The 21260-nt window shown below is 42.0% G+C and overlaps 1 protein-coding gene across 3 annotated transcripts in view; it reads left to right on the forward strand.

The window, feature by feature from the left end:
* The window catches only part of arid4b (AT-rich interaction domain 4B), a 36383-nt gene that overhangs the window by 1582 nt on the left and 13541 nt on the right, over positions 1–21260 (forward strand). For all 3 annotated transcript variants that reach the window (XM_047335292.1, XM_047335293.1, XM_047335294.1), the window contains exons 2-9: positions 664–712; positions 8848–8958; positions 12415–12480; positions 12845–12935; positions 14468–14547; positions 14869–14960; positions 18544–18685; positions 19652–19731. In XM_047335292.1, the coding sequence (XP_047191248.1) occupies positions 707–712; positions 8848–8958; positions 12415–12480; positions 12845–12935; positions 14468–14547; positions 14869–14960; positions 18544–18685; positions 19652–19731 (668 nt within the window). In that variant the 5' untranslated portion in view covers positions 664–706. The remainder of the gene's footprint in view (positions 1–663; positions 713–8847; positions 8959–12414; positions 12481–12844; positions 12936–14467; positions 14548–14868; positions 14961–18543; positions 18686–19651; positions 19732–21260) is intronic.

Consider the following 21260-nt stretch of genomic DNA (forward strand, 5'->3'; position numbering starts at 1 on the left):
AAAGAAATAAAATGAAACAAACACCCACAACGAGAGATTCGTCCAACGGCCGTGACCGGGGGGCGGGGGGGGGGGGGGGGAGCAGGTGAATCGCCGCCACCGTCCTCCGCAAATCCCAGTTTTTTTTTTGTGCGCCGAGGTGCCCCCCCCCCCCCCTTTTTTTTTTTGCCGACTGTCAGCTTCAGAAATGGCGTCATCCTCTGCTGTCGAGTCGGTGCAGCAGGCAGCGGGACCGCGGGCTCTCATCCCCTGTACCCACCCACAGTATCCTGCTCTCCTCTCCGCGTGCCCGCCCTTCGCCTGCCCGGCTGACTGCGGTGCACCGGGCATTACATAAACTGTGCAACACGAGAGACATTGTGGGGAACGTGGCTCCGTCCGCGAGGCTCATTTAAGCACTTCCACTGAAACCAGGGCCAGACTCAGGTCGGCGTGATTCCCTGCGAGGAGGTCTCACGTGCTGCGTTGTCCCAGAGCATTATAAGGTGTCCATCTATTCACAGGCCAGCTTTCCCTCTTCTCTCTTTTTTAAATCATGTCATCCAGCAGTGTGGCAGCAGAAGTGATGTCATCATAACATAACCCTGTCTTGTTGTGGCAGACAGACTGAAGTTGGCACCGTCTGTGATGCCTGTAACAGCTTCTTCAACCTTCTGTTTCCAGCCACAGATTCTTCACACTGGTTGCCCCGAGGACACGTTGAAAGATGAAGGTATGGTTCATTCTTTTTCTTCCTTCTCCTTGCATGCATTAAATGCCACGGGAAACTTGATCGCTGCATCACTGCTCATGCATCTCGTTCCCATTTGACTTGTATACAAACACGACATGCTGAATATAATGTCTGTGTTGTACATGCACGGCTTCGTCCTTTTTGTTCTCATGTAAAAGGCCTTTGTGGACTCAGACACAGGGAGGCAAGTGTCTTGGACAATGGCCAAAGTAATACATTTATTTGATGAGCATGATATCGTGTTTCCCGTGGCTTCAGCTGTAATCGCAAACACAATTTTGGGAACTGCAATGTTGATGTTATGCTCTGTTTATGCTTTGTTATTGAATTAGATGCTGAGATAGTGCATGGGTGTGTTGTGATAGATGTGAATTTCATCTTTCATTGAGAGTTTCTGATCTCAAGGCATACTAAAGGTATATTGCATAGTAATATGTGAATAATAGAACTGTAAAACTGAAAACTATTCAAAAGCTCTGTCATTGTTAGGGAGGCTGTGATGCAAACTATTTCATCTTTTCTTATGGTTTCAGTACAGTCATAACAACAGTTATGAAACATACTGTTGTTGTAACTGTTGTTATGACTGCATGAGGCTATCTATGAGGCTGTTGAGTCACTCGTTGTCATGTAGGCCATAGGTACAGTCATAACTTTGCAAAGTCGTTTCCCCCTGAGATTAATTGGTGTGACTTGTTGTAACTTAGACAAGATGGTGTATTTTTTTCACATATATAGTTTAACAGTCTGGTGGGGTGAGAAATACAGCGAAGCAGAAGAAGAGTTGGTGTTGGACAAATTAGAAGCTGCTGTGGTAATGATTCTTAGTCCTGTCACTTTGCCTCTAATCGTGTAATGCTTGTGGTTAATCAAACTATACCACCACTGTGGTACATATGGTACACATATGTAAGCAGTCAACCAAAAATATCCAATTAAGTGGTGCAAAAGTGCACCTCAGTATATTATGAGATTAAAAAAATGCTTTTTAAACATTTATGTCTATGTGAAAATTCATGCGGTACTCGTTACCAGTTTGCAGTTTATTATTCTCTCCAGCTGCATAGCCGTAAACTTGCAATAGACTCTTATTAACAGCACATGTACTTATCTATATAACCATTGACGGGAGAGAAGCTTTCACACTGACATCAGCATTGTGGTTTAATGTGGTAGCATTTGCTGTTTTCATACAGCTACTGAGTCGTCTGGCTCCACTGATGCTTGAGGAGTGCTCACTTATTTTACTACTCTGTGCAGAAGCATCTGCTCTATGTCTAAACTGTAAATTGCTCTGTAACAAGGACAGCCTTTCATTGTGTTTACTTAGCATTTCATGTCTCCTTGGCTTTAGGTGCACAGCCTTTCTTCATCAACTGCACATACTGTTTTAATACTGTGTGCTGGATAGGACAATTTAAACATTAAACATCATAAAAGTGGACTAATTTGATGGATAATAATAATGAGTTCTTAAGCCTAATTCATTTAGCAGCCTAATCAAGTAAATGCCTATGTAGGAATAAAAGAAGATCGTACTGTCCTAGACATCCATACACTTTAGCCATTCATTAATAACATAATGGTGAGGTCTGCATGAAATTGTGTACCAAGGCATTGGTTCTCCCAATAAAGTTCCAAAACATAACCTTACACGACAGCAGCCAAAATGTTGGCTTACCATTCACTGACGTGTGACAATTTAAAGGAAAAACTAACAGTATGTGTCTTAGTTTGATGTTGGGCCACCATGAGTCGCCAGAACAGCTTCAATGTTAGTTGGCATTGATTCTATAAGTTTCTGAACTCTACTGGGGGGATGAACACCTCTTTTCCAAAAGATATTCCCTCATTTGGTGTTTTGATGATGATGGTGGTGGTAGAGTGGCAACAATTAATCATTAGTAATTGACTACCTACCAAATATAAACAACTATATTTAAAATTGATGAATGGTTCAAATAATTGTAAAAGATAAAGTCAAAATTCTCTGATTTCAGCATCTTTCCTGTGAATAATATCTAGTTTCTTTGCTCATCTAAGACAGGAAACTGCTTATTTTTTTGTCTGTGGGTTTGGGAAACACGATCACCATTTTTCAGCTTTTTATGGACCAAACAACTAACCGATTTATCGAGAAAATAATCAACAAATAAATTGATAATGACAATAATCGTTAGTTGCAGCCCTAGGTGGTGAGAGAGCTGTCTGACATGCAAGTTCAAGATCTCAAGTGTTCAGTTGAGTGAACCCTGGTGACTCCACATATTTTAGAGATTACTTGTCATACTGGCTGCAGACTGTAAAAACAGGTGTATATTATCTTCTGTGGCTCTGGAGGAAAATAACGCTGATGATTTCACTAGGGTTATGTCAGTTTGGGGTTGAGACTTACAGTTTAAAACAAAGTTACAATGTCCAGCTGTAGGGTTTACAAGAATTTAGGAACCATGGGAGGTCTGCTGAAAGTTTTTGGAGGTTTGCTCATGCTAGAGACTGATGTTCATAATATCTTTGCTGCTTCAATTTTGACCACTGTGTTTGTAATATGTGATAATATTACCAGTTTAAGCCACGTCTTATTCAAAGTTACTCCAACTGTGAAATGCATGCCATTAAGTGAGGAAAGATTTTTTTTTCACTCTCAGGTCAAATTGTAGGTATTTCATTGGTGTTGCAGCCAACAAAGAAAGTGTTAAACCTCTTTAAAAAGTACTGCAAAAAAAGAGAGAATTTAACTAATTCAAAAGTATAAGCAAAAAGTGTATTTACATCATAGATGGGCCTAGGTTTATCTTAAACCATATATATAAGAACTTGTTAAGTTTGTATCATCTTCCAAATTCAAACCTGGACTGTGCTGAAGTGTTGGTGCTTCTGTGGGAGAAGGAGATTTGTTGGCCTGCCCTAAATTTAGCAGAATAGGTTTTTAAGATTGTTTTGTTTTTTTCTAGTTTAAAGCTGCCATGGCATTGCCAAGGCAACTCCTGCTGAAGCACCAGTCACTGGAATTGTGGTGACTCTGGTTCGGACAAAGAGGTGATTCACAGCAGGATTATTGTACGTGTGAGCGAGGCTGGGAGGGAGCTTAATTCTTTCCTGCATGCCTCTTGCATGTTCCTTTGTCCGGGCTACAAGCCTATTTATTATAGTAACAATATAATGGGACAAAAACTATTGTTCATAATATTTCAGTTAGGCTGCCTTGTTCCTGAATGGTCTTTTAAAAAAGGTTGCTCTTTGGTCTGCTTATGCAGACATCAATAGATTGTAATTTTCACAATAAATGGATTCGTTCAATTTTAAAATGGAAATCTTGTACATTTGAATGTATATATTTATTTTCTTTTAAATTACAGTATTTACACTTTTCAATAAAAGCCGCGTTTTAAGTTCATATATAGCTAGTTGCTATACTGTTGTTTTACTCAATAATAATGCATCATAATAAATAAAATGATCATATATTTTTTATACCGCATGCACATGCTGGTGTTTTCCCTTTGTCATGACTACTGAACTCTCCTCTGAGGTCAATGTGGGTGTGTGCACAATGTGCTTGATTGACCTCTCCCGACGCTTCTATTCATTTTGTTATTCCTGTCCAGGCAGGACAATATGATTTTTAATAGTAGAGAGTTTGATTGAATCATGTCATTTCTCTGCATAGCGACTCCAAACACACAGGTGATTTAACAAGTCTGATATAGATAATCTAGAAGACTGATGTGAGCAGTCACAGGCTTTAAATAGTCTGTGATTGAGAACGGAGCCATAATAAATGACTCACTTTCAAGCATATCTGCAAACACAGGACTCATCACGACAACATTGTTACTGTTGGAGTTAAGGTTGGGCGATATGGCACGTGATGATATGTACAGTGAAACATTGCAATGGAAGTGGAGGGGGCGGCACGGAGGTTTACTACTAATCATTAGCACAAATCATTAGCATTAGCCATGCAGTGTGGCAGACATTCGGCTGCAGCTTCTCGTTTTTAGCCGGTGCTGAGCATCGCTTTCGGCAGTAACAATAACAAATGTGCTGGTGGTGTGTCAGATCAGCTGTAACTGATCAACGCGACGGCAGGTCTAAATTAAACTTGGCTGTTGTCAGTTTGTGTGCTCTCTGCACACTTGTCAAAGATGGTTTGTCAGAGAAGAACAGCCACTCTGCAACAACACTGTACAACCACAAGTGTATCCGCATTTCCAACAAAACCAAACCTAGAGCGAGAGACTTTAAGTGTTTTGCATCATGTCACTGTCGGGAGGGTATTCTTCAAACTGAACTTGAATTAATAGCGTTTTGATAAATTCATCTTACAGACCTGCTACTTTTGAACCATGACCTTCAGTATTTGGATCAAGAAGCTCATAAAGATGAAGGTGTGACAAGTCCACAGCTGTATGATTTTAATACGACAGATGCACAGGCTATTTAAGTTTCAAATTGTAATGGCCGTGAGCCAGAGGCAGAGGAAATGTTTGCAGAGACTGTTGCAGGTGCATCAGTTAGAAGTGGGTATTGACATGCTTCTGATGGGGCAGCCACCCAGAGGTAACCTGGGGTCTGTTGAGCAAATGGCCAAGGATTCCCTGAGACTAATAGAAAATGAGGCCATACAGTCCCAGTTGACACATCCCACCACTACTGTGCCATGCATAATTTTTTTTTCGCAGCTTTAACATTTCAATGCCAGGAAATGTGTTTTTACTGTGCTGTGACATAAAAATACTATAGTCAGTCATGCTGTCCACGAAATGCTCTATAAGCAGCAGCTGATTTTAAACTCTCGCGCTGTAGGCTGGGCCGTTCTATTTTTCATGACCCGACACCCTCCTTTATTGAACAGAAACGGATCTCGCTCTGCTTTGGCCAGTGTCGCTCCAGGATATTTTGTTTTGGTAAAGCTGGAATGATTTCAGAGCTCCAACTGAATGCAGCAGCTCTGCCTGTTTTGTCCCTATGACTAGCAAGGCTTAAATATTGAGTGGGGCCTCGGATCACTAGTCATCAGTGAGGTGCTCCTACTGTTTTAAATTGTCTGCATGATTCAAAAGCCAGGACACAAGTGCTCAAAGGCCAACAACCCCAGTGCATCAGCTCTGGCATTTGTTTTAGTTGTTTCCTTTTTTGGAGGAGAAAAGGCTCATATTAATTACTACATGTACCTTTTGTTGTCAGTCAGATGTAGTTATTCCAAATCAAGCATTTTTTTAAACGGCTTTGGTTTGTTTCTTTTCATGCCAGCCCCAGGTGCGTTTTGCCACCCCACGCCAAGTCACATTTGAACGTGTTTAATCAAGCACGTGTGCCTGGAGAGTATTTTCCACATCACCGGTGCTAAGTGAATAGCCAGAAAGCAGGTCTTGATTATACAATGCTATTACCCTCAACTTTTCTATGGAATAGAAGTGGTGCTTGAGGCTTCTGATAAATACAGCTGTGCCCTTTTTTTAATGACATACTCTTAAGTGAGAGTCTGTTGTTTTGAGTTGGCGAGGGGATGTTACACATCCCAAAGGCCGCAGGAATTCCACCTCCCTGAGCTAAGTCGTCTTGATTGGTTGAATTTTTTCTTTTTGCAAGCGGCGGAAACATTGTCTGTTGTTCAGCACTGGCAGGAGCAATGAAAATAAAAAAGAAGTAGCCAATGTTTTTTCTCCAGACAGCTGTAGGCTAAATGGCAACCCAATCCAAGGAATGGAATTTTCGTTCATAGTTTTAGCTGAACGCGGGGAGGTGGGGCTTCATCATTGGAAACTACTAACCATCCTCTCTTTGTGTTGGCGTGTGAGCAAGAAAAAGGTCAATCTGGCCTTGGCAGTGTGTTACCACCCCCACCCCTTGGTAAATTGGGCAGGTTTTGCATGCACAACTGTCAAAATAACACAAGCTGCCCTGTATGACTTACTAGTATGACTTTTCGTTGAAGTAGAGATGAGCATAGAGCAGAAGGGGGGAAAGGGAGACGAGCATTAGTATGAAAGAGGAGCTGCAAGAGTTGGGTCCACATTGGCAGTCCGGCTTTGTGATGCAGGCACGACTGACAAGAGTGCTGGTTAGCCAGTGGAAATGGCTGCTGCGTCATGTAAACTCGGTGTTGGCAAGGGCAGCTGGTGCTGAGGCCAGACTGCACTAAAGACAAATGAGGTGTTTATCTGAGAGGCAGGGAGGCTGAAGTGCGCTGGACTCTGCCCCTGAATACCATCTGTCAGAAACCCAGAGACAGAGGAGATGAGGCACCCTGTCCTGGTTTGACTGTGACAAGCTCACGGAAGAAACGCGTTTCTGTGCTTCTGCTTTTTTTTTGCGCTTGCAACCAGTTAGAATGTTTGACTTAGCATCATTTTACTGTGCGGTGATATTTTGATAAAAGCATCTCATCACTTCTAGAAAATATACATCTTAACCTTTTGCAACCACAAGCCTTTACAGTACACAAAAGATAAAAAAAACAACAACAATATAAAACAAATAAAAACAGCACCCTAATAGTTTTTTCACCATAGAGCTGGACTGGATTACAACACCCATTCCTACTTTTAGTACACACTACTGTTTCTAATTAAGCCAAACTCTGGTTGTCCTGCATCCTAATTTGACAGATAATGTAGTAGTCATAGCATCATTGTTAGTAGCAGTAGAAGTAGTAGTCTACCCATCCAGATAATCTCCGTATTATCTGATTTTTTTGTTTGGTTTTATGGTTTGCATGTGTGGCCCAAAATTGCTCCATGTTTTTTTGTCTGACAGATCAGATTAATGTAGGATATTCATTTGGATATTTGGACACAGTGCAGTCATATAATGTTGAGATTCAAATGCAGCAATCGAGCAGTGGTAAGAAATGTGTTGCACCTGCTGAATGTTTAAATGGAGACATACAAGTAGTTTTTTCTCCCTCCCCCCCCGAAGCTACTTTGAACACTTCTTCTGATGCATTCCATCAATGTGAAATGCCTCCATAACACTTTTTTTCATGCCACTCAAGGGTTTGCTCACGTGCATTATGTTAGGAATGGGTTCAAGTGTTTACACAAAGGCAGTAGGTTATGTTTGACGGCTCATATTCACAGATGTGGACTTGTTCAGTCCTTAAAGCGGAGCAGTCATGGCACAAGTATGTGCCACGGAGGCCGACAGCATCTGGTGTCAGTGATTAGTTCCTCCTCACTGGTTTGAGTGCTGCTAAACGCTGGTGTAGTTTTTAGTTGGAATGGCAACCTGTACACTCTTTGCCCTCCTCGTGGAAACAATGAACAGATTTCATGAACATAGACACAGCCCCTAAGATTTATGTCTGTGTGATTGAGGGGGAAAAAATTGTAGAGTTGAGATATATTATTGAGTCTTCTAAGTACCAAACTGGTAGTATGAAATCTAGAGCCGTCTCTTCCACTGTGGATTTTGTAAATAACCTCATGTTGAATAATTAGGGAGCTTGTTCATCACGCTTCAGTCATTTATTCATTCATTCAGAAAGTAAGAAGATTTACATGTGTGGCTTGATAAATGGTACATTTGTAGTTTAGCACATTTGAGGAGGAGCCCATATTTTTCTCTATTTTAAACCTGCACTCGGAAGATTTAGCCAAGCTCACGAGTGGCATTGCAACTGGTTCCGATGTGTCCTGTGAGCAGGAAGTGTGGCCCACTTTCAAATATGTCTAAATATACCCTATTTCAGTTAGGCCTTTTCTCAAGCCTTCTGAATTTCCTCTCCTCTGCCCTCATCCTCACACTGTTTTCTTTGTGTACCCTACCCTCTGCAAATCTTTTCTTGGGGGTCTTGATAAACATCTAATAATGACACAGGATGGTGTTACGTGTTCCGGATAGCTTCATCTCTGTAGTCATCAAAGGAGGAGAGAGGTGGCCTTTTTGTTTGCTCCCTCAGAGGCTTGTTTTCCAATACCCAGAGCAGATGGTATGTGTTTTCTATGGGTGAATCACTGAGCCGGGTGCATTTTGCGTAGCTGGCCTAGACTGTGTGAAGCTTGTATGTGTGTACTCCTGCCTTAGATGTGATAATACACCTGTGAGCTACAGTATATTTATTTATTCATTCATTTATTTATTGTGTGTGTATTTTTTTATTTCCTCAGACTCTGGAGGAGCCCCCCTACTTGACAGTGGGGACGGATGTGAGTGCCAAGTACCGAGGGGCTTTCTGTGAGGCCAAGATCAAGACTGCAAAGAGGCTGGTCAAGGCCAAGGTAAGTCACATTTCAAAGTGCTCATGATCTAAAATTAAAAATGTATTGTCTGTCTGTGTTCTGAGTGAAGTGGAACGCAGCAGGGCTGGGGTCCCATGTCTTTGTCTGATCACTTAGCTCAGCTTGTACACCCACAGCGGGTAGATCAGAGATGGCCACGTTTAAAAGACAAGGTCCAAAACGGTCCTTTTCAGAGACCGGATTGCTGGGACAATTAGAAGGAGTTCATAACAGACTTAAGAATTTTGAGAATGTGCATTCAAATAATTTTCGATGTTGCCAAAAATCCAGCTGGGCTGCTCACATGCTGGAATGCCAGCACCTGGCTTAGGTTGTTAGTGCTGCTCACACAGTTGAAACACTGATCAAGCAACCCAGCTGTGACAGATGCAGGGTCTGGCCTGGTCCCACAAGGTAGCCATCACGTCCTCAGGCGTCCCTCTCACCCACGGCTTCCACGCGTCCCCGTTGGTTTTATGCATTGCTGATGAGGGCATTACATGATGCACACAGTACAGTATCTCATTTCCCAGTGGGGCCTGAGCATCTGGGTAATACAATAGAGACAGATCGCTTGTCTCTCGTTCTGCCAGAGTGTGTGGGAGGAACAAAGAGTGGATGCTGGCTTTTTCACTGTCAGTGCGCTGTAGTTCCCCCTGTAGAGACAAAAGAGCAGCGATGTGCTGCGATTCTGGCAGAGCAGCTTAAATCATCAAATGATGTGCCATCTTGTCTCATGGACAATCAACAATGGCAAAGAAGACGATCTGATGTTCTTGGTTTAAATATTATGGGATGAAAATGATAATAGGATAGTCTCGTCTCAGGAATTAATTACCATACTAAATGGCTGAGCGAGGGGGTTTGTTTTTGAGTAGCTGTAATGGGAATGTTAGCTCTGTTTAACACAAACATTGAAATGTGACATTAATGAATTCCTCTTTAGCTCGTTGGTTCGTTAATCTCCGCTTGTTTAACTGAGCTGACGGCTGCAGCATATGTCGCCGGTGTCTTTTGAGCAATTTTAAGGCTCAGTGAAAAGATCTCTGTGATCTTTTGTTATCTATGATGATGACTTCTACTAGAGCACCTGTAACGAATGAATTAGCACCATGTCATTATCACTTACTGTAAAAGGTTCAGCATGCATATGATCAGTCAGGGCTACCTGATGGCACAGTGTGATGAAAAGATGAATGCTGTGTGACAGCTCAACATGCTTCAGACTTGTTGTTGCTGTGACTTTTATCCGCGATTTTTCCATCATGACGTTGAATTGAAAATGCGTCCACGCGTTATTTCTCAAAATGTTTAGTGTCATCACATTCTGTTGAGCTCACTTGCTAGTTTTGCTCATTTGACTCGATTTGACATTGTTGATTCAGTCAGATCAATACAAAACATCCCCCTCCACGTTCAAACAATAGTTTTGTGTAAAAAGTCATATCCCTAATCTTATTGGCTTTAAAGAAAGTGTAGTGAACTTTGGTTTGAATTTGCAACTAGACAACATATAAATTTGAGATCAGCAGAAGGCTCATTATCTGACAGAGAGAGACAGATAGAGACAGATGAGTGAAACAACTGGTTCTGCTGTTTATTTTTGTCTGAGCTGTCGGTGCTTGTTGTTAGCCGTGGATCATGTCCTGTTGTTGTTTATGGTCAAAAGGGGAAGAAAACACCGGCAGTCAATATTCTTTGAAGAGATTAAGATCAAAGTGCAGTTTACATTAAGTAGAGCCTGAGAGTTACTGGACTTTTGGGGCTGATGCAAATCCTGATTTTAGGTAGTAAAAGTGATCAATATCAATTTATTGGCCCATATTATTTTATTTCTAAAAAGGTTCTCATTGGATGTTTTTCCCATTTGAGTTGTAATGATGCTCTGTGTTATTCTGTTTCTGTACAGAGATGGTTTTCATGTAGGCGCATGTCAGTCAACATATACACTGATACATCCATGATAGGCCGACGGTAGGTCATTTTCAAGACTGTAAAAATTGCTTGGTAATTTTGTGTAGTGAGACATCCTGCAGATCAGTAATATTTTTGGGATTTTGAAGGAATCTTGTGATCTAATAGACTGTTAGCTCCCGATAAAACCTGTTCTCACAACATGGATTTGTTGGACTAAAGCCGTTTTAAGTATGAGTGGCTGTACAGTTTGTGCGTATAGGTCAAGAACTCTATAAGAACAAAGCTCACAGTTAGGTTGTCAGAGGTTGTTAGGTGTTACTAACTGGGTCCCGTGCAGCTTGAGTCGTCCCTCCTTGTGTCTGTGGAGAGCGGAGGCTCCTGCTCGTCCCTGTAAAAAGAAGGGATTCCTTTATTCCACTGGGCTGGAATGTCATTATCTCCATAACTGATGAAATGCTGCCTCAGGAATCCTTTTTCCCCCTCTTTCTCATCCCTTTTTCTTTTATAGCCTGACAATTCAGCAGCATCTATTCATTCATTGCCTTGGTCGTGTCTTCATAGCAAGACATTGATTGCTATTTCTGCTGTTGTTTTATTTGAAACCGACTAGAGTCCAAAGAGCATTATCTGGATATTTTCTTTTTTTTACCTGCAGGCTTGTATTTTTGAGATGGTTTGTAATTTACATTTTTTTCAGCCCTTGTATCGCGGTAAATGCTAAACTAAATCACTGTCAACAAAAGTGAAGCCAGTTCTCCATTATAATTGTGTTACTATTTTTCTAACATGCTCTCAAAACGTACTTTAATTTCCCTCAGGAAACAGAAAAAGAAGCACGTGAGCATTTGGATATATAAAGCAGAGAGGGGCTTAAAGCTTCTGTGCTTTGACACGATCCTCACATGCTCATAGGAAAATCTGTAACAGTAAATGGCTCTGTGTGCGTGTGCGTGCGCCTTGTGGTCTTTTTTTGTCACTCAGTGTTGCCAGGTCGTCATGCAGATGCAAGATTACCACAGCATGATCAGATTATGATCCACTATGGTTCACTTAGGCGAGGCTGCAGATGCATTAAGGGGAGGGGGGGTAATCAGTTTGCATAGCCCCTAACATTCACAACAGAGATCCACCACAGTTGGCGCAATCAGTCGCGCCAAGGCTGTTCCAGACATACCAGAAATGAGCCATAGTATTTAATATCCACACACACACACACACACACACACACACACACACACACACACACACACATGCTGCTGCTGCCTGATGACACCAACAGCTCTCTGCTAGTGTGTTTATGTCAAACATGTAACCTTTAAACAAACCCGTCCAGCCGAAAGAGTCCATCTTTATAATTGACGTATCAGCAGTTATAAAGTCCAGCACTGTTAGTTGGGCTGTGCGTCCTCTGTGAAGTGGAAGATTGATGTGGACTGGTCAGGCGGTATTATTAGTAAATCTATGGGTCAGGCCTTTGGGGAACTGTTTGTTTATTCTTGATACTTATTCTCCTCCCCTGTTGCCTCCCCCCTTACCCAGGTGACCTTTAAACCAGATCTGTCCACAGCGGAGGTTCATGATGAAAATATCAAAGGACCTCTAAAGGTAAGGCTGGAAAGATGCAGGCGATTGATGTTTTGCTTCAGTCAGATGGAATATTGTCATAACACACGCCATTGGCATTAGTTACCCTTCATTATATTGTTTCTTGTAATTGATCCCTTTGTTTAAACTTTGAATTAAGAAAATTTAATACGTTTAGTTCTGTGTCCTGTAGCTATCTAATCACCCTTTTTCTTCTAGAGTGAATGTAGAAAAAGCAGATCATCAGTCAATGAACAATTTGCATTTGAATTTGATTTCAGTTCAGATATTCTTTTAGCAGCAATATGATCGTCTAATTACTTGGAGAGAGAAAAAACCCTATTATTCTGACATTCCAAATAACAGCAGTGAATCTGTCCAACAGGTGGGTGCAGTTGTCGAGGCAAAGAATCAGGATGGAGTTTACCAGGAGGCCACAATCAACAAGCTGACCGATGCGAGCATTTATACTGTTGGTAAGTCAATAACAAACCACCTTCTTCCCCTCCTCTCCCAAAGACTCTTTCTCTCCTCATGCTTGTGAAAACATGTTTGTGTACAACCTAAATTCCAAAGGGGTTTCCAAGCTTTGCAAAAAAATTACAATTTTTTGTCTTCCATTTTTAAAAATCTGTATTTATCCATTTTGAAGGTCTAAGGATAGATGGTGTTGTATGCTTTACAGATTGTATAGCCTCTTAGGGATTTGGGCTATATTGATAAAATCCAATTGACGACTTTTATCACTGTATCGAGAGAAATGTTGCCCACGTCGTCCAAGCCACTTGTGTGTCCATATGCGCCGGTGCCTCTTCTTTTTTCTTCTTTTTTTTTTCAGAACACAGAATGGCACATTCTGACAAAACAAACAAATTTCCACCTTTGCTTATTTGACAATAACCAGACTGGATAACCAGATTGTGGCTGGATGATCTGGGACACGCAGTGTGAGCACATAAATTGCGAGCTTTGGCTTTTCATCGCAGACAATTTACTCTCCGAGCATGAGGTGAAATTTAACAACAACATTTCTAAAGTCGCACAGTGTATACCCAGCTTTACCTGCTCATATTAATCAGATCTCCAAACCATTAGCTTCCAAACCATCACTTTCGTTTGTGTGATTGTTAATATGAACAACCAAATCACTGTCGTCACATTAATATCCAGACTAAGTGCTACTGAATCAACATTAAAATATTATATAAACAAAATGTAACAATTAACAGGGCTGCAGCCAATGATGTCATTGATTAATCTTCTTCTTCTTTTTTTAATTAATGGATTAATCATTTGGTCACAAAATTTGAAAAGGCGATCCCAGGCATGGCAAGTTGTAACTGCAAGTCAGTCAAGCGTACACAGGGAAGATGTTAGATAATCCAAAGCATACAGCGTAAAAGGCTGCTGCTCAGATCTGCAGTCTCTCAGCAGCTGTTCATCTCTAAAGAGTGCCCATGGGGGTTTCCCTATCTTGAAAACACTCATCTTTACATTCATCACTGAGACAACAAAAAGATAAAGTCACTGATGAAGTTACCTCAAGTTATTTTTCCCGCATTGTTGTCGCCAGAAACATTTGAGAACAGATTATTGGAATTGAAGGATTTGTAAGCGATGTGACTTCGGAAGGGGAAAGGAAGGTTCCTTTGTGTTTTTTAATAGGATGTACATTATAATTTTTTTGTGTGCTGTTATTTTATGTGGCCGCTTACTCTAAACGTCTAGGGAGATTTAATATCAGTGAATGCATCAGACACTTTTTCCCTCACTCTTATTTACTCCTCTCTGTGCCTCGCAGAGGGCCCTTGAGGTTCTAATAGAGCTGTGAGCTGAAAACAACTCTGTCACTGCCTGTTGGATCTATCAACAACGTAATTTGTTGTCAGCATATCATAAAACAAGCAGACATTTTGTAAGTCTGTGTGTGTGTGAGTGGGGGGGGGGGGGGTTATTGGTGGACTCCTGCTGGCCTACATACATAACAGTTTCACTCTCATCTCTGCAGTGTTTGACGATGGCGATGAGAAGACCCTGAGGCGTTCCTCTCTCTGCCTGAAAGGAGCACGTCACTTTGCAGAGAGCGAGGCAAGTATTATACTGTCCTGCAGCTTCCCAGGGAAACAAAGCTCATTTCATCATTCTTATTTAGTCACAAACGGCCTCGCATCTCTATTCACAGTGCTCAAATAATAATGTTGCTTATGAATAGTCCCATATTGGCATTTAGAGGTTTAGCCGTGAAATATCTCCAGGAAATGTAAACTGTGCTGGGTAAATCCCTCTATTTGTAACTGTTGACATCCCATGAAGAGAAACTCTTCAAGGTATACAGAATAAATCTTCTGTCTTCAGATTTAGCGTTTGACAAGGTGGCACTGAGGCTCATTGCTGTTGTCTCCTTTGCAGACACTTGACAGACTCCCTCTCACCAACCCCGAGCACTTCGGGACACCTGTCATCGGCAAGAAGGGCAACCGCGGGCGCCGATCGAATCCGATGTGAGTATCGCCCTTCGCCTCTGTACATCCAGCAGGGCTCATATCACACTTAATATATCAGATATCAGTGGGGCTGGTGGGGAGGGAGTTTCTCTGCCGATTCTACAGCCATCGGTAGCAGGCTCACCTCCATTTTTAAGTGCGCTGACAGCAGTTGAACTGAAGATTTACTCTCATCTCCATCCACTCATAAACACTCCCTGAGGCCTAGGAGAGGACGGCCTACTCGCCTCCATGAGTTCCTTAATCAGGCCTGGCTCCCGTGTGTGTGCGTGTGTGTCCTACTGAATGTTATCTCTTTTTCTTCCTCTCCTTTGAGTCTAATGTTCCAGGGGGTGATTTATGCTCTGATGTGCCGACTGCTCCTGGTAGACTGCAGAGTTTTCATCAGGGAATAGAAACCGCTGAGGTTTTTTTTGCACTGGATATAAAATGTGACTCCACGCAGTTATAAAGAGGACACTCTGCTACATAATCTCATTCTCTGACACCCATTGCTGATGGCACTCAGGGAGAAGTCAATATTACTCCAAACATTGATGCATTATTGACTTGGAGAAGTCCCAGCTGCACATTAGCACCTTGGACCAGTTGGCTTCCTGTGCACTAATAGTCTTATCTGTTTATTAACAAGGACCGGCACAGATTGAGATAAAAACAGCCACATTGCTTGTTTTGAAATTATTTCCTGTTTAAAGGAATAGGTCAACATTTTGGGGAATGTGCTCATTCGCTCTCTTGCCGAGAGTTTAAAGAGGTGATTTATAATGCTCACGTCTGTACAGTAAAGACTGGTAACGGGAGTAAAACAGGTTGCATGCTTCTACCAGTAGGTTACGCATTGTATCTTGTTTGTTTAACCCAGAGGTTGCCAGGCAACCAGCAGAGATGCCAAGAAGTCACTGGTCCTGGTCAACGACTGTACATAAAAATTGGATGACATGACCGCAACCCTAAACTTGAAGCTAATTATTAATTAGCCGATAATCACAAACCAATTGATTTTACCTGAGATGGTTTCTTTCATTTTAAGTATGACATCACTAACCGGGGTTTTAGCCATAACTCAAAAATGTATGTGCTAATTATGACAATTTTTCAGTCAAATGAATAATTGGATAAAATACAAATAATACATGTTGGCAAATAAAATAAATGAGATTCAAGAGAAACTTGCACCACAACAAAAATATCTGATTTGATTACCTTTCACAATTCTTTAGTTGACACTTGCTGTCCCCCAGGACAAAAGCTTAATGCAAGGGATATAATGATGTCATTTTTGACATTGGGGAACTATGTCGAGCTAAACCTAGCACTAAGTGCTCACCCCTAAGAGAGTCTGCTAATATGTGGTGGCACATGCTGGTAAATTCTCAGTGTTTTCACTGGTGACATTTCTCATTGGCGCCACAGCAAAAAATCAATCAATCCCACCAATCGATCATCTTCCCCAATGCCTCGGTGACTCACACGGGCAGGCATTTAGTTTGGTGGGGGACAAAGACACATCCCTGACCTTGCTCTCTAAGCTGAGTTAGCTCAGCTCCTATCCCAGCTCTCAGAGTTTTCATTTGCAACTATTCTACAGCCTGAGCTTATGTACAGACTCTATGGCTAATGACTTCCCTCTTCTTCTATCTCTCTGTTTAGTGAATCGCTGGAGACGTGCACTGAAAAAAAACTAGCCTATTTTAATTCATTCAATTATTAAAGGTTTGCTTACCTCCATAGACAGAGAAGGAACATTGATTAGGGACATTAGACATAGCTGATGTAGGGACAGAGAGAGCGGGAGAGGAAAGAAAAAGATGAGATTGAATTGATTATAATTTATAAATTAAAATAGTCTTCAAGAATCTGTAAATCATTAGGTTCTCCCATCAACCTTCTCGCGGTCACATTACCCCCAATGGCAGAGCTCAAGATCTATAGGAAACACGGACTTGTGCGGCAGTTGAAAAACATTTCGCCTGGCAATTTTTTCCATTTTACCAGCCATTGGCAGAAAGACCAAAAAGCACATCTCTGGACTGTGACCATAAATCAGGAACAGAAGGGAAGTATTTCCTGTAACTTGACTGGCTGGCAGAGGCATTCAGCCACGAGGCGGTAATTCTATTTCACCTCTGTATAGAGTCAGTCGAGCTGCTCCCTCCCGCCTCCAGTCTTTGTGCTAAGCGGAGCTAACGAGCTGCCGGGCGTAGCTTCACATTTAGCGTACGCACCAGGGGGTAGTGTCAATCTTTTCATCCAACTTGCAGCGAGAAATTAAATAAGTGCATTCTTTAAAATGATTAAACAAGTCCTTTAAATTACCGTTTTAAATGTGAAGGTGCATTTAAACATCCCCTGCCACAAAGACGTTACATGTGGAGAAAACCTATTCCGACGTTGTTGTTGTAGTATTATCACCAGTCTGGCTGATTTACTGCTCTTAGGTTCTGCAAGACTGTGTGTGTGTGTGTGTGTGTGTGTGTGTGTGTGTGTGTGTGTGTGTGTGTGTGTGTGTGTGTGTGTGTGTGTGTGTGTGTGTGTGTGTGTGTGTGTGTGTGTGTGTGTGTGTGTGTGTGTGTGTGTGTGTGTGTGTGTGTGTGTGTGTGTGTGTGTGTGTGTGTGTGTGTGTGTGTGTGTACACAGAGTAGTGCTGTTCTCAGGCTTAGTGAGGCATAAAAAGAGGACGGAGGGTCTGTTTGCCTGCTGGTGCTGCTTGCGTGATCACCGGCTGCCTGTCTGCCGGTCGCAGTCGGCGCTCTACCTAAGCCTCATGACGACTGTTAAGACAACAGAGAATGAGCCGACTCGTCAATACACTGATCCTAATGAGTGAACTCATCAAGCGAAGCAGACCTCGTGTTTCACTGTGCTACATAATGATAGGTGTATAAAGTTTGCTGGTTTGCTCTGTGGGTTGTTAGTTGGAGACTGTTCTGTGGCTGAACAGCAGTTAAAAGAAAAGATGATTGGCGAGCAGAAACTCTGCCTGTCGAAATTGAGGATGCTCTGCATTACAATTTCATTTTCTTAACCCATTTATATTAAGAGTGGATTTAATATGAAAAGCCAATATCTTTGCTTTATGAGCCCAATGTTTTTCTTTCTTTATATTACGTTGCGGTGCAAAAAAAAAAAGAAATAAGTTGACAGCACTTTTCCCAGTCAAATAACACCAGGCAGTTATTGCTGTGGGACAATTTATAAGGCACTCCATATTGAGGCTGACACAGCTTTGTGTGCACCCAACAAGTATGAATTGAGTCAATCAATTTCATATATTCTTCTGAAATATAGGAGTTGTGTTTTTTAATAGGGCTGCAATTGATTATTGTATTTATTAACTGGTCAGTAAAATCCCATCAAAATGATGGTGATGTCATCACATCACTTGTTCTGCCAAATAATTAGAAGCAAAAAATGAAATCACACAGAACAAAGAAAAGCAGCAAATTCTTGAAATTGAGCAGCAGGAACTCGGGAATGTTTTCACATGGTCATAGTTAATTATGTATTTATAAACATCCACATGCTCACCGTAGCTTTCTAAAGTGCAGTCTAGTGAGTAAATTGTCCCTTTCTCCCACAGTCAAGAAGAGGAGTTGTCTTCAAGTTCCAGTGAGGAAGAGGAGAGCGATCAACGGCAGAATGAGGATATGTTTGGCAAAGTGGTGTGTGTGGAGGGGGTCGCCACCGGGGACAAGAAGAAGACCACGTGGTATCCTGCCCTGGTGAGCTCATAGTCTCTGTTCCTTCACTGCTCTCTGCTCCATCGCTGTGAAAGAAACAGGCCCCCGCCGCGGCTGGTCTTCTGGTACACTCACAGTATTGTGCCATTTCATCTGAAAGCCTGCTTATATAACCTCAGCCCTCTGCAGGATTATGGTATTGAAATGCTGCAAGTATGCACGTTGATGCAGTTTAATAGCTGATTTCTTTCAACAAGACCAACTTTCTGCAGCAGCTGCCTGACTTGTTTTTAAAGAATTTCAGAGAGCTGAACAGCTTGACTCTTTATCTTTTGGGGGGAGGAAAAAGATATGACTTGTTTTCCCTGATTTGTGTAACAGTGCAGCACAGACATTGTCTTTTCTAATCCATTTCCTTCCACCCGACCTTAATCCTCAGCCACTCTTTGAGCATAATGGAATTGTGACCGTCGTTGTTTGTTTGTGTCAGTGTTACAAGTTTAACTGGGAGAATGGGAGAGGGTGGGGACAGCTGTGCCTTTAGCAGTGTAGTCAGCAGGGCCCCGCCTCCAGCGTTTGTTGTTCTTGGCCGGCTGTTGACCGAGCTCCATGCCACCTCCCTGCGGCAGCCCAGAGAACTACAGCACACAGTAGCCTGTCACTGTTTACACTTTGACCGTATGGCAGAGGGAATGAGAAGTGCGCTGATGGATGTCTCATCTGTGACGAACCGTGTGCTCTGAAATGGCCTGGTTAAATAAAAGTTTGGCATATGAGTGAACTAGCTGCTTTCATTTGCATGTTTGCTGTACAGCATATGATTGAAAAGGGGAAATAATGTGACAGTGTGAGTGGTCGAGTAAAAGCATCCACCCAAAGCAAATCCCATCAATATGAAAACCTACTTGGCAATATTATACATGATTCTGACACCACACACACACACGCACGCACCACTGCCACTGCCACTTCTGACCTATTAACCGTCTCTTGTTTCTGTGCGACAAGGTCATCTCCCCGGACTGCCATGAAGACGTGACTATGAAGAAGGACAACATCTTCGTCCGCTCGTTCAAGGACGGAAAATTGTAAGTCGTTACTAATGTTTCCGAAAACCCCCACACTTGCACAATGTGTGAAGGGCTGCACTAATGGTTATCAGTAGATTGATTGGCATCAATTTGTGTTTGTTAGTCCTAAAAAAAAAAGGAGGGGAATTCAATTAATATCAAGGGAAAAACAATCATTCTTTTGAGAAGCTATGAGAGGCAAATGATTGGCATGTTCACTTGATGAATTATCTAAGTTGTGCCTGATTAGTTTTCTATTTCTGTTCATCAACTAATCATTTAGTCCCAGGGTAAAACATCCCAATCAGGGGTCTTTGAATAAATTGCTTTTAATGGAATATGTGGTGAGCCTTTGCAAGAAGCACACGCAGGAGCGTAACATTCGCAAATATGCCCGATCATCTTGGTCCTTATTTGCTGTTTCTTTTTTGTTGTTCTTTTTCCCTTTATATAAATGTATGCTCCCAGTACTGTAATGTGGTTTGATCATGACAAATATACCTATTATGTTTTGAAAAAAAATGAATTCAAATATCCATGATAAGTTGTTTGAAGCCCGAGAATAATATAGATTTTTGGATCTGCCCGAAGGAGTCTGGATACTGTGTGCTTTCCCTGGCAGTGCTGGGTTTTGTTGTTTTATTTGTCCTGAGGCTGTGAGTTACTGGTGAGGTAAGGTAGTGTAGCTTCCCCGCAGCCTGCCCACGGCTTGGAACCACACAGCCAGATTGTTTTGTCTGTGGTAAAGAAAGGAATAAGTCCTGTCAGGAGTCTACCCTCAGCTGGCCGTTTGTTACTGCAGCCTCTCCGTATGTGGGTAGAGACGTGCTGTAGCCCACACCGAAAAGAATCTGGTGTTTTCTCGTTGCCCGCTGCACAGACAACATTATTGTCTGTTTGAATTCCACTGGCAGCAGAACAGCCTTGGGCCTGTGTTCCTTTCATTGAAAGCCTGTGAAAACTCATCGACTCGACCCTTAATCTGCTGCTGAAGACGACATACTTAACAGCACAGGAAGTGTTATCGCTTGTATTTTGGCTAATGGTCAGGTAGAAGGGTAGAGTTGATGAGAGCGATAAGATAAGGAATGATAAATCACAGCAAGAACTGGAAGTCATATACTTGTGAAGTATTTCCTCTCCGAGCCTGGTGCCCTGTGGTGGTTTCTGGTGTAAATTAAATCACACAGGATCCGTCTTCCTTTTCTGTTTTGTAGCAATTTGAGGTCACTCATTGAAATCAGCATAGTGTGTCCAAGGGTGGGTGCAAGAAATAACAATGCATGATGTCGGAAAATCCAATATCATTATTAATGAGATTTTCAGGTTTGTCCCCCCCCTTATTTTGCTTTTATGTGGCTGACATAGCAAAGGTGAAAACGGCATATTATTACCGTTGCTCGAGTGCGTTGTGATGTATCGGTCTGATCCATCGGCCACATCTCTTTATGTTAAGTTACATCAATCATCTATCGCAGGTTTTGTTGCTTACATTCAAGACAAAACCAAGTTTTTTTTAACAGTTTACCTGAGATCTTGCAGTATGA

This window comes from Scophthalmus maximus, chromosome 10, assembly GCF_022379125.1.
Source record: "Scophthalmus maximus strain ysfricsl-2021 chromosome 10, ASM2237912v1, whole genome shotgun sequence".
NCBI lineage: Eukaryota > Metazoa > Chordata > Actinopteri > Pleuronectiformes > Scophthalmidae > Scophthalmus > Scophthalmus maximus.